At 44.9% G+C, this 12,065-nt stretch overlaps 1 protein-coding gene across 1 annotated transcript; it reads left to right on the forward strand.

Annotated features, from left to right (window-relative positions):
- The first annotated feature begins 222 nt into the window (after positions 1 to 222).
- On the forward strand, positions 223 to 8,595 carry LOC149404565 (uncharacterized). The gene is given in 4 exon segments (XM_089607341.1): positions 223 to 767; positions 1,261 to 1,685; positions 6,851 to 7,748; positions 7,834 to 8,595. Coding segments are annotated over 4 exon segments (2,301 nt in total). The 5' UTR covers positions 223 to 374; the 3' UTR covers positions 8,419 to 8,595.
- Positions 8,596 to 12,065: the final 3,470 nt, after the last annotated feature.

The following is a 12,065-nucleotide window of genomic DNA, read 5'->3' on the forward strand; positions in this document are numbered from 1 at the left end:
ATATGGAAATTGTAGATCATCCACATTTTTCTACGTCATCATATATGGTTATTTACTAAAAATTTATTATATAGCTATTTAAAAGTGTAAATATTACTAATTTGCTAATTATATCATTAATAAAACTATTGGTTTCGGTACATCACGTGTTCTTTATCCCTTGCGTGCAAACATGTCACTTGGCATCTATAAAAGGGTGAAATATAAATGATTCCAGAATGCATTTTACTAGCCCACATTAGAGAGAGAGAGAGAGAGAGAGAGAGAGAGAGAGAGAGAGAGAGAGAGAGAGAGAGAGAGAGAGAGAGAGAGAGAGAGAGAGAGAGAGAGAGAAAGAGAGAGAGAGAGAGAGAGAGAGAGAGAGAGAGAGAGAGATGGTGGCTGAACTCCCACCGAGCGTGAAAGAGCTATGGAAAGAGTGGAACATAAGGAGCATAATTCTGTTCAGCCTGGGGCTGCAGACATTTCTGATATTTGTGGCCCCGGCTCGCAAGCGAGCCTCGGCTAAGCCGATCTTATACCTTCTGTGGACGGCGTACTTGCTGGCGGACTGGGCCGCAAACTTCGCGGTGGGCCACATCTCGAGCCGGCAGAACGAGTCAGGCTCAGACGACCGCCATTTCTTCGAGAAGCACAAGAGCGACATCATCAAGGCCTTCTGGGCCCCGTTCCTCCTCGTTCACCTCGGCGGGCCCGACACGATCACCGCCTACGCCCTCGAGGATAACGAGCTCTGGATCAGGCACTTGCTTGGCCTCATCACTCAGGTTTTCATTCTCCACGCACTTACTATACTATACCATATATAACATGTTAAACTATAACTTAGCATTTTGATCCATCGTTCGCTGACTCTAGCCGAGTGACAAACATTTTATAACTAAATAATGAAATCCGAAGGCCATGTATGTATGTATGTATGTATGTTTGTTAATATGTTTGAAATTAGATTGACGTTGATAAAGCAGCCCACCCTTGAGTCACTCCGAAAGTAAAATAATTTAATGTAAAAATTAAACTAAATATTTTAGCTTTTATTATAATTTAATCAATTCATATCAAATAATTAAATTGTAAATATCTTAGATTGGACATTATAGTAGATACTAAAAGCATATTCTTATAATATTTAGTGTAGAAATCACACTAGAATGGCGCAGCGGAGATGCTCTTATGTATAAATAGAAAATTTAATCAAGCATAATAATAATAATAATAATAATAATAATAATAATAATAATAATAATAATAATATGTTAGGTTCTAGCGACGGTGTACGTGTTCATCCAAACGATCCCGGACAACGAGCTTGTGATCCCGACAACTCTGATGATCATGGCCGGGATAATAAAGTACACCGAGCGGACACGATCTCTATACCTAGCTAGCCTTAACAGCTTTCGCGATTCTCTCCTCCAGAACCCCGACCCAGGCCCAAACTACGCCAAGCTCAAGAAGGAGTACGAATCTAAGAAGGCCGCAAGGCTCCCGACCCGCATTGATATGACCCCCGAGCCCATCAAGGACCTCGAGGCCTATGCCATTGACGTCACAATCTCAAAGCTCGAAGAGATCGACATCGTCAACTACGCACACTATTACTACCTTGTCTTCCGCGGCCTCATTGTCGATAGGCTCTTCAGTTTCCGCGACCGCAAAGAAAGCCGCGAGTTCTTCGTGCGCCGGTATGGTGAATTTTGGGATTCACATTAGATTGGCTAATTTAAAAATCAAGTAATTAGCAAAATAGTCATATTTACACTTTTAAATTGCTATTTAGTCAACTTTTAGTAAATATTTAGTAAATAATCACATCTACGTATTTATACCCATAAATTGACTAAAATACCCCATTTTATTTTCCGCCCAATGTGTAAATAAAATGGGGTAGTTTAGTCAATTTACGGGTGTATATACGTGAGCGTGACTATTTATCAAATATTTATTAAAATTTGTTAAATAATCTAAAAGTGTAAATATGGCTATATATCTAATTGACCATTTAAAAATAGTAGGATTTGAGATTTAAAAATAGAACCTTTCTGCTTTGTTTCCGTAGCCTTCTCAACAAATAGTTTGGCTAATTAATAATTAAAAATTAGCTCTTATTATTAACTAAACTGCCACATCATCAAATCAAATTGGCTAATTTTCCATCCTAACCATATTATTGAATTGGGTAATTTTTAATTACTAATCAAAAGTTGCTAAAACGTAACCACATATCACCTCTCTTACTCTTACTCATGTTCTTCATCCTGTTATAGGAGATAGAGACTTATTTCCAGCTACACTAAGCCTAGGGGATAGAGACTCTTTTTCTGACACTCAAGTCCTAGGGGATAGAGACTTACTTTCTGCCACACATGACCTAGGGAGGAGAGACTTATTTTCTGTTACTCGTACTTTGGGAGTTTCTAGTCCACTAGATTCGACCTTAGTGGTTTCTGATGAGAGAGCGGCGCCCCTTGAGAGCGAGGGCCGCCGAACGCGATGATAGGCGTTATTTGGAACGTCCAGGGGTTGGGTAACCCCGGGACGAGGTCGGCCCTCCTTGCTCACGTTCGTGATCATAGTCCCGATTTTATTTTTCTTTCAGAGACTAGATTACGGCGCGAGGGGGCTGAAAGGGTGAGAGTGTTGTTAGGTTTCGATGGTTGTATAACGGTGGACTGTCTTGGTAGGAGTGGAGGCTTGATGTTACTTTGGAAAGAGCCAGTGAGATTCCTTCTCGGGACGTTTTCGAGATATCACATTGAGGGAGATCTGATTAGTGTTTCAGGTGAGAGTTGGAGATTTGTGGGGATTTACGGGGATCCTGTGAGCGCCCAGAGGAGGCATACTTGGGAGCTCCTTCGTCGCCTCCGGAGCTCTTTCACAGGTCCTTGGTTAGTTGGAGGCAACATGAACGAAGTTGCCTCCAATTCGGAGATTAGAGGAGGTAGAGATAGATGTCCCAGCCAGCTTTCAGCTTTCAGGGACATGATTTTGGACTGCGACATTCATGACATAGGTTACGAGGGAGACCCTTTTACCTGGCGCAGAGGAGGTATAGAGGAGCGTCTGGATAGATGCCTTGCGAGCCACGAGTGGAGCGACCTCTTCCCTTCGGCCACTATTCGACACTTGAGCTTCTGGAGTTCGGACCATAGACCGCTTCTTCTGCTTACTGCGGGTTTCAGAGATCGCCGGCGAAGCAGGAGGCCGAGGCGTTTCTTCTTTGAGGAGTCCTGGATAGGTGAGCCTGAGTGTGACGAGCGGATCCGTAGAGCTTGGGGAACGGGCCAGAGTGGTGATCAGAGTCCGAGCTTAGCTGCTGCGATCAGTCAGTGCAGTCAGAGCCTCTCCCGCTGGGGCGGAGAAAGGAACAGAGAGATCAGAGACAGGATTGAGAAGCAGAAGAAGATCGTTGAGCTTGTGGGACGCTCGGGCCCGGATTTCTGCATGGAGACCTTCAGACGGGAGGAGAGACAGCTTGATGCCTTAGTTCAGAAGGAGGAGCAGTACTGGAGACAGAGGAGCAGAGTTTCCTGGATGCGGTGCGGAGATAAGAATACGAAGCATTTTCACCGGAAGGCTTCGGCTAGGAAGAAGAGGAACGCTATCAGAGGTCTGGAGGACGACCACGGGGATTGGCACAGAGGAGACACTGAGATAGAGAGGATCGTCTCCGTTTACTTTGGGGACATTTTCTCTTCAGCGAGGCCTTCTTCGCAGAGAATCGAGTTAGTTTCTGCGGGCATACAGCCTAGGATCTCGGAGGCTTTGAACGCGGAGTTGGAGCACCCTTTTGAGCCAGGGGAGGTGAAAAAGGCGCTTTTCTCGATGGATGCTATCAAGGCCCCGGGTAGTGACGGCTTTCCCGCGATTTTCTACCAGAGATACTGGGACGTAGTAGGCGAATCGGTCTTGAAGACCTGCCTTGGGATTCTTAACGACGGGGACGAGGTGACCACCATTAACGATACCGTGGTCACCCTTATCCCCAAAGTCGAGGACCCGAGACGGGTCAGTGATTTCAGACCGATTAGCTTGTGCAATGTGATCTATAAGATAGTGGCCAAATGCTTGGTCAACCGTCTTAAGACTACTATGCACGATGCTATCTCTGAGTCCCAGAGCGCTTTCGTTGGTGGTAGACTGATCTTCGATAATGTCATGGTTGGTTTCGAGGCTCTCCACACGATGAAGCGGAAACGCTTCGGAAATGGAAAGTGTGCGTCTCTCAAGCTTGACATGGCGAAGGCTTTCGACAGGGTGGAGTGGGCCTACCTGGAGTCGATGATGCTGAGACTGGGGTACAGCACGCGGTGGGTGCACCTTATCATGAGATGTGTTACCTCAGTCAGATTTGCTTTCAACATCAACGGCTCCATCCGAGGCAGTGTGACTCCCTTCAGAGGCCTCCGCCAGGGGGACCCTCTCTCTCCTTTCCTTTTTCTCTTTTGCTCTGAGGGTCTCTCGAGCCTCTTTCGAGCGAGCGAGGTTTCTGGAGCGATTTCGGGAGTCCGGTTCCGAGACCTTCATGTGTCTCACCTTCTCTTCGCGGACGATAGCTTGGTTTTTTGCCGAGCGACACCTGACGAGTGTGAGAGGGTTACAGACATTTTACGGACTTACTCTGAGGCCTCGGGCCAGATGGTGAACTTTCAAAAGTCCGATGTTTGTTTTGGCACGGAGGTTAGCGATGAGGAGGGTGAGGTTCTGGCCCAGATCTTAGGTGTTAGGAAGACGGACTGCCATAAGCGATACCTGGGTCTTCCCGCGTTCACTGGTCGAAAGAAGGCGGAGCTTTTTGGGTTTGTTAGAGACCGCGTCTGGGCTAAGATTAAGAGTTGGAATGGCCTCTCCCTCTCGCAGGCTGGCAGAGAGGTCCTCATTAAATCCGTCCTTCAGTCGATCCCCACTTACGTGGCCTCGTGCCACAAGATCCCGCTGCGTTTGATTAGAGACATCCACTCGGCGATCGCCAGATTCTGGTGGGGGGGTGGAACGGTGACAAAGAAGATCCACTGGTGTAAGTGGGAGTACCTCACGCGACACAAGTCAGAGGGCGGGATGGGCTTCAGAGATCTGGAGAAGTCCAACCAGGCCCTTTTGGCTAAGAGTGTTTGGAGGCTCCTCAGGAGACCGGATAGCCTGGTAGGACGTGTCTTTAGTCAGAGCTACTTCCCCGATGGTGATATTATGACGGCTCTCCCTGGCTCTTGTAGCTCTTCCATATGGCGCAGTCTTCTCTGGGGACGTGAGATCATTCAGTCCGGTTCGAGATGAAGGATCGGGGATGGGGAGTCTGTGTTGGTCATGGGCGACAGTTGGGTTCCGAGGGACAGACCGGCCACCTGGATGGACCCCCCTTGGATCCCCCCCGATATGCGGGTAGCTGAGCTTATGAGACTCGACGGTAGCTGGGACGTTGATCTTATCACAGCGATGTTCGCGGAGGAGGACGCTGCGGCGATCCTGAGCATTCCGTGTGGGGGTGAGGGCATACCTGACGTGCGTCGCTGGCATTTCACTGAGAACGGAGAGTACTCCGTCAAGAGTGGCTTCCGAGTCGCGATGGCGAGAGCCAGTAAGCCGGTCGCTAGCTCTTCAGACCCGACAGCTATGGAGAAGTGGTGGACGAAGTTCTGGCAGCTGAGAGTTCCTCCTAAGGTGAAACTCTTCTGTTGGCGAGTCTGTTTAGGCCAGATCCCGGCCAGAGCAGTCTTAGCCAAGAAGAGGATCACCTCTGACGACAGCTGCCCTATCTGTCAGGAGGCGAGAGAGACTATTTTCCACGCGTTTTGGGGTTGCAGGTGGAGCAGGAGAGTCTGGAAGGAGGTTGGCTTCGGCCACATTCTTCCGCCTTTCAGAGACGGCGATGCTTTCGACACTATCATCAAACTGACGGAGCCCCTTGAGGTTCGTTTCCATGAGCTTTTCATTACTATTATCTGGGAACTTTGGAACCACAGGAACAATGTCTTAGCCGGGAGATCAGCTTGGAGCCAGCCACAGCTTGTCCAGTGGACGGTGAGCTTCCTCGAGGAGTACAGAGCGGCTACGGTTGGGGAGACTCCGACGAGCACGAGGGTGACTACGACCCCCAGATGGACCCCCCCTATTGACGGGACCCTCTCGATTAACGTCGACGCGGCACTCGCTCGCTACCGTGGAGGCTTCGGTGTCGGTTGTATTGTCCGAAACCACACCGGAGAGGTGATCGCCTCGCAGACGCTTTTCCTGGCTAGGGGGTTCTCCCCCCAGCTTGCAGAAGCGTTTGCTGTCCTCCAGGGCATAGAGCTAGTCCGCAGCGTCGGTGGCAGGAGAGCGGAGATCCAGTCTGACTGCTTGGGGGTGGTGAGAATGATCGATAAGGGCGTGACGCCTGCGACAGAGCTTGGGACGATCCTGCACCGCATCCTCAGAGAGGTGAGGGAGCTTGAGGGTTTTCGCATTTTGCATATTTCTCGTATTTGTAATGTTGCTGCGCATAATCTAGCGCGCTTCGCGGTTAACTATCACTCGTCCTCGACCTGGCTGGGTTTAGTCCCGCCTTGTTCGGAAGAGGCCATTAGAGCCGATGATCGCGAGTTGAGGTCCCGCGCGGCCTGCTAGGGCCTTGTTTGAGTTGAGTTTATTTCTGTTTCCTTACCGTTGGTTTCTGTTTCACTCTTATCTTTGTAACCACGGTATTCCTCCGCCATACGTGAGGGCTTTTATGTTATTTCGTGGCACCGACCACGCTTCCTAAAAAAAAACAGTTTTATGCAGCTTAAATATTAGCGCTATAAATTTGTAATTTTATTCTATAAAATATAATTAAAAAATTAAAAATGAACCGAAACCGTACCTTTATGCTCAGGGACCACGTGGCGGCCTTCAGGGTTTTGGAGGTAGAGCTCAACTTCATGTATGAAGCCTTGTTCACTAAAGTTGTCGTGGTCCACACCTCAGTCGGCTACGTTTTCCGGTCCATCGCCTTCGCCACGGTGATCGCCACGCTGGCGATCTTCTCCAAACTCGACAAGGACGGGTACGAGCCTTTCGACGTGTGGGCGACCTACTTGTTGCTCTACGGGGCGATAGCCCTCGATGTGATAGCCATGTTCATGGTAATCTTTTCGGACTGGACGGTCGTGAGTCTCCAGAAGTACCTCAAGAAACGGGACACGTTTTTGGCGAAACTATTCACGGGCTTCTTGAGGCTGCATAGGCCCAGCTGGATCCCCAAAGGGAATGGCGAAAAGAGATCTTGTTTCGGCGGTGTATTAAGGAAGTTAATGTATCGTCGCTGGTCGGAGACTGTCTTGCGGTACAATCTCATTACGTACTGCCTGAAGGAAAACCCGGATTTCTATTCCCGAGGAGATACTGCTCTGGATACCAACTTCATAATCTCCTGGTACCACACGGCCAAGCACGTGTACAAGACTCTAACGAAGAGTGTGAAATGGATGATTGACCAGGCTATCGACTACTTGGGAGTGAGAATTGTTGTGGACGAGTGGAAATACGCCAAGGCCACCAAATTCTCCGAAAGGCTGTGGAGCTTCGTGTACGAGGAGATCAAGGGCAAGGCCAGCGAGGCGGAGGATCTCGAGACCATAATGAAGATATTTGAGGCGAAAGGGACGTACGTCCTCGAGGAGGAGAAGTGGCCCGGATGCGACGCCAAGAGACTCGCACCCTATATTAATGATGTGGCTTATGACGAGGGCCTCCTTCTGTGGCACATCGCCACCGAGCTTTGCTACCAAGAAGTCTGGATTTTTTTTTAATTTTTATGAAATAGTCTTGTTTGGGCATTATTTTCTCCCTGTGCATACTGACCACCGTGTTAACTAGTGATGATATGTTACAAAATGTCATTATACTGAGCAGGAGCAGCAGGAGGAGCCTCCTGGGCCTTCAACGTGGGTCCGCCACTGGGAGGAGCAGAAAGAGCTGAGCAAGACACTGTCGGAGTACATGATGTACCTTCTGGTCCTACAGCCGAAGATGATGTCAGCAGTGGCGGGAATCGGGCAGATCAGGATCCGTGACACAGCGGCCGAGACCAAGAAGTTCTTCGCCGGCAAGGGACTCGAGAAGCAACGCAAGGCGTGCAAAGCCCTGTTGGGGGTGTGCACGGATGTAGAGCCGGTGGCCGTGAAGGGGGACCGCAGTAAGTCGGTGCTGTTCGACGCGTGCCGGCTGGCGAATGAGCTGAGGAAGTTCAAAGGCCAGAAGTGGAGCGTTTTGAGCAAGGTTTGGGTGGAGATGATGTCGTATGCCGCCAGCCACTGCCGCCCCGAGACCCACGCGGAGCAGGTCAGCAAGGGCGGCCAGCTGATCACCTTCGTTTGGCTGCTCATGGCTCATTTTGGCTTGGGTCACCAGTTCCAGATTAACGAGGGACACACCAGAGCCAAGCTCATCGTTGAAAAGTAGATTTCTTTTTCTTTTTATCTATACATATTATTTTAAATTCCGTCTGGCGGAAGAGACTATATATAATGTTATGCTGTTTACTGAGTTGGGAAAGTTCTAGTTTATGTTATTATCATTGGAACGAAAACTTTTAGAGATATGATGATATGTTATTTTTATAGTAAGTATAAGATAAATTACATGATTTCCATGAACTCTTATACTATCAGCAAATTTTTCATTGACTTAACATTCGGTTACTTTCCATTGTGCGAAGTGACGTTGTCCGTAGCTTGCAAGAAGGAATTTGATTCGTCGTGCAAAGCAGTTTGCACGGGATTTACCATCGTGCAACCTTTGTGCAAACAATTTTTTTTTAATTAATTTATTATTATTTTTTTTATGGGTAAAATTAAAAAGTCTCGCTTCGGTGAGCGACATTAACTTGGAGGACAATTTCTAATACCGCCATGCAAGGTGTTCGCATGACCCGTCCTGCAACCATTCAGAAAACGTTTTAAAAATAATTCACCACGACAAATATAAACGTCCTATTTACACGACGAATAGAAAATCATCGTGCCAAATACACAATCTATCGAAAATGAAATTACATGTGAAATGAGATGGATGTTCAACTATTTGGTTGTGACAACCAGATGAACAAGGTATTATTCATGCAAAAACAAATAAACAAGTAACCAAATAAACAGGAAACAATAAATGAATAGATTTGTTAGCTCTGTTATGTGACAAAGCAATTAGTCAGGATGACTGATACGTCAAGTGGTGAAAAACAATCCTATTATAACAAATTAAAGGTACAAATATAACATAATTTAAACGATCCTAATTAGCCAAGATCTTGGAACTAGATTATTTTCACAAAGCATCTGAGATCGAAAAAACCTACATCATTCCATGACGAGAGCAACGGCGGCGGTGGCGGAATCACCGGAATTGGTTTCTCTCTCTTGACTCATTTTAGTCTTGATAGCTTTCTTGTGATGACAGATGAAAACTAGGTTATGAGTTGAGAGATGACCAATCTCTAGGGTTAGCTTTATATACACTCATCATCAGCGTATATAGATAAATTACATTTTATTTATCAACCAATAGAATTAATCTTATTTATTATTAAAACCTAATAGGTTATGCACTCAGGCCACATTATTCCCCACATACAAAGTCCACTAATGGGCTTTAGGAAATATACGGTATAACATTCTCCCATTTGACCCATGTCTCATACCATATAGCTTAATAATAAACGTAATTGCGCATAGTATAAGATAAATCCATCATAATACTGGTTACATCATAAAGTCATAATCAATTATGAAAACTAATAAGGATCATAGCGGTTTTACATTAATTCGTCGACATAGTCCATTTCATGTATCACAATACTAGCTTCATACTTAACATGACACATAATAAGGTATCCATTATGGTCCGAATCTTAATCATATAATGCATTCATGTATATACTAATCATTAAAGTAAAAAAGATTCATTACTTCATATCAGAAACAAAATAAATGAGCTCAAAGTGTCAATCACATAAAACATAAAAAAATAACATCAACGATGACATCAAAGGACCCCCATATTCTATCGACATGTTCAGTAAATGCCTTTGGGGACAATCCTTTCTTTAATGGATCAACTACCATAAGATTTATGCTAATGTGCTCGATTGACACCCTTTGTTTCTGAACTTCTTCTATAACGGCGAAGTATTTTATCTCCATATGCTTAGCACCTTTAGAATACTTGTCATTTTTAGAAAAGATCGACTGCTGCAGAATTAGCACAGTAAATTTTCAGCGGCTTAGCGATAGTGTCGACAGCTCGAAGTCGTGAAATAAAGTTCCGAAGCCATAAACCATGAACGGTAGCCTCAAAACATGCTACGAACTTAGCTTCCATAGTGGATGCAGCAATGATACTCTGCTACGAACAAATAAACAAGTAATCAAATAAGCAAAAAAGAATAAATGAATAGATTTGTTAACTTTGTTATGTGACAAAGTAACTGGTCAGGAGGATCGATTTGTTAACAACTTACGAAGAGACAAATGTAGATTTGCATTAACAAACTCTTCGTAGTTTGCTTAAAACGATATATTCGCAATCTAAGGGTCAAAGGACTATTGACCTCAGTATGATTGTTAGAAGAATCTATGATGTCTGGTTATGAGGCATTGAGAGTTGGAGACTCTATAGTTCTTCTAGGTATCTTCCGAAGGTACTGAATTGACCAGTGCACTTCTAGAGACAAGATAAGAACAAACCATTTAACCTCTTATCTCTCGAAGTCACTACGTATGAATTGCATCGTGCTTACCTTAATCCTGAAATGAGACATGCCATTTCACACCTTACGTATTCTCATTTGAGAAAGTCAGAGTTCGGACTCACTATGTGATTCCGAACAAGGCCTATTGGTGAAGTACTAAGTTGTGAGAATGTCATGAGTAACTTTGTGAAGTTCTCATAGATATGGAATTCATGTACAAGATTGCTGAAATGCAATGTATATCACATCATGCTTTGTTCCTTGGAGTGTGAATAAATGAACTGGCCAGTGTCCAAATTGAGTCTTGACTCTTTTGGATGAAACAATGTGACTTGTTAGCTCCTCGTCAATACATTGTTTCTAACTTATTCACAAGCGAGAAAGGAGTTGAGGAAATAACAGCTAGAAGGGTAAAATGGTAATTTTGTAAATCCCGACTAGCTGATGATATTCATGAAGGGTAAACACTGATAATATTCTGTGGATCCGCTCATTACAATTAGGTTGAATTCTTGAGTAGAAAATAAATTCATTTAAACCGAGAGATTTTCAGTGTCAACTCTTTAGTCGAGTCAGTTGACATTAAGCTAAACTTGGAAAACGTTTGTGAACTTTTGAGTCCAAGTGTTTAGCTCAAGCTTTGTTCATTTGGATCCATGAGGTCACTGTCACGAATTACATCGAGTAGGAATAGTTAAACTAGAAGCTAAGTCAAAACAAGAACGAGACAAGTTTTGTGAAAATTGTCAAAAGGGTAATTTTGTCTTTTGAGACATAGGATGAAATGAATGTCAATAAATTTTTTGACATGGTCATTTGATGACATACATCACTCGGCCAATATTAGTCTTATTGGGCCTTGTGGATTAATTTCATTTCATAAGAATTTTATTGAAAATTCTTAATGGGCTTTTTTCATGTTGTCATGAACAAATGGAAAAGCTTCTAGAAGGCCTTTCTAGCATGTTTTAGGCGCCCACTACCCAAGAGAAAGAGAGGATATTTTGTGCATAAATGTATCAAGATACTTGCCAAAAGAAAGAGAGGAAACAAATTTCCTATGCATGGCATAGACAATTTCGGCCGAAGAGGGAGAGAATAAATGAGGAAACAAATCCATGTGGCATGAGTAATGCCTTACACGCCCAAAAAGAAAAAGGAAAACAAGGGATTTGTTCATGAATATGTGATATTCAATATAGAAGTGGAAACTGCCGTATTGAAGGTGAGAACTCTCCTATAAATAGGAGCCTCTTTCCTCTCATTTCATTCATTCCACATAAGTTAGAGATTGAGAGCCTCTCTCTCTAGACCTTATGGCCGATTCCTCTCTCTCTCTCTCTAGTCAATTTCGTTTTATTGT

The sequence above is a fragment of the Urtica dioica genome, chromosome 2 (genome assembly GCF_054948205.1).
Source record: "Urtica dioica subsp. dioica isolate 48M chromosome 2, U.dioica_male_clone48M_v1_H2, whole genome shotgun sequence".
NCBI lineage: Eukaryota > Viridiplantae > Streptophyta > Magnoliopsida > Rosales > Urticaceae > Urtica > Urtica dioica.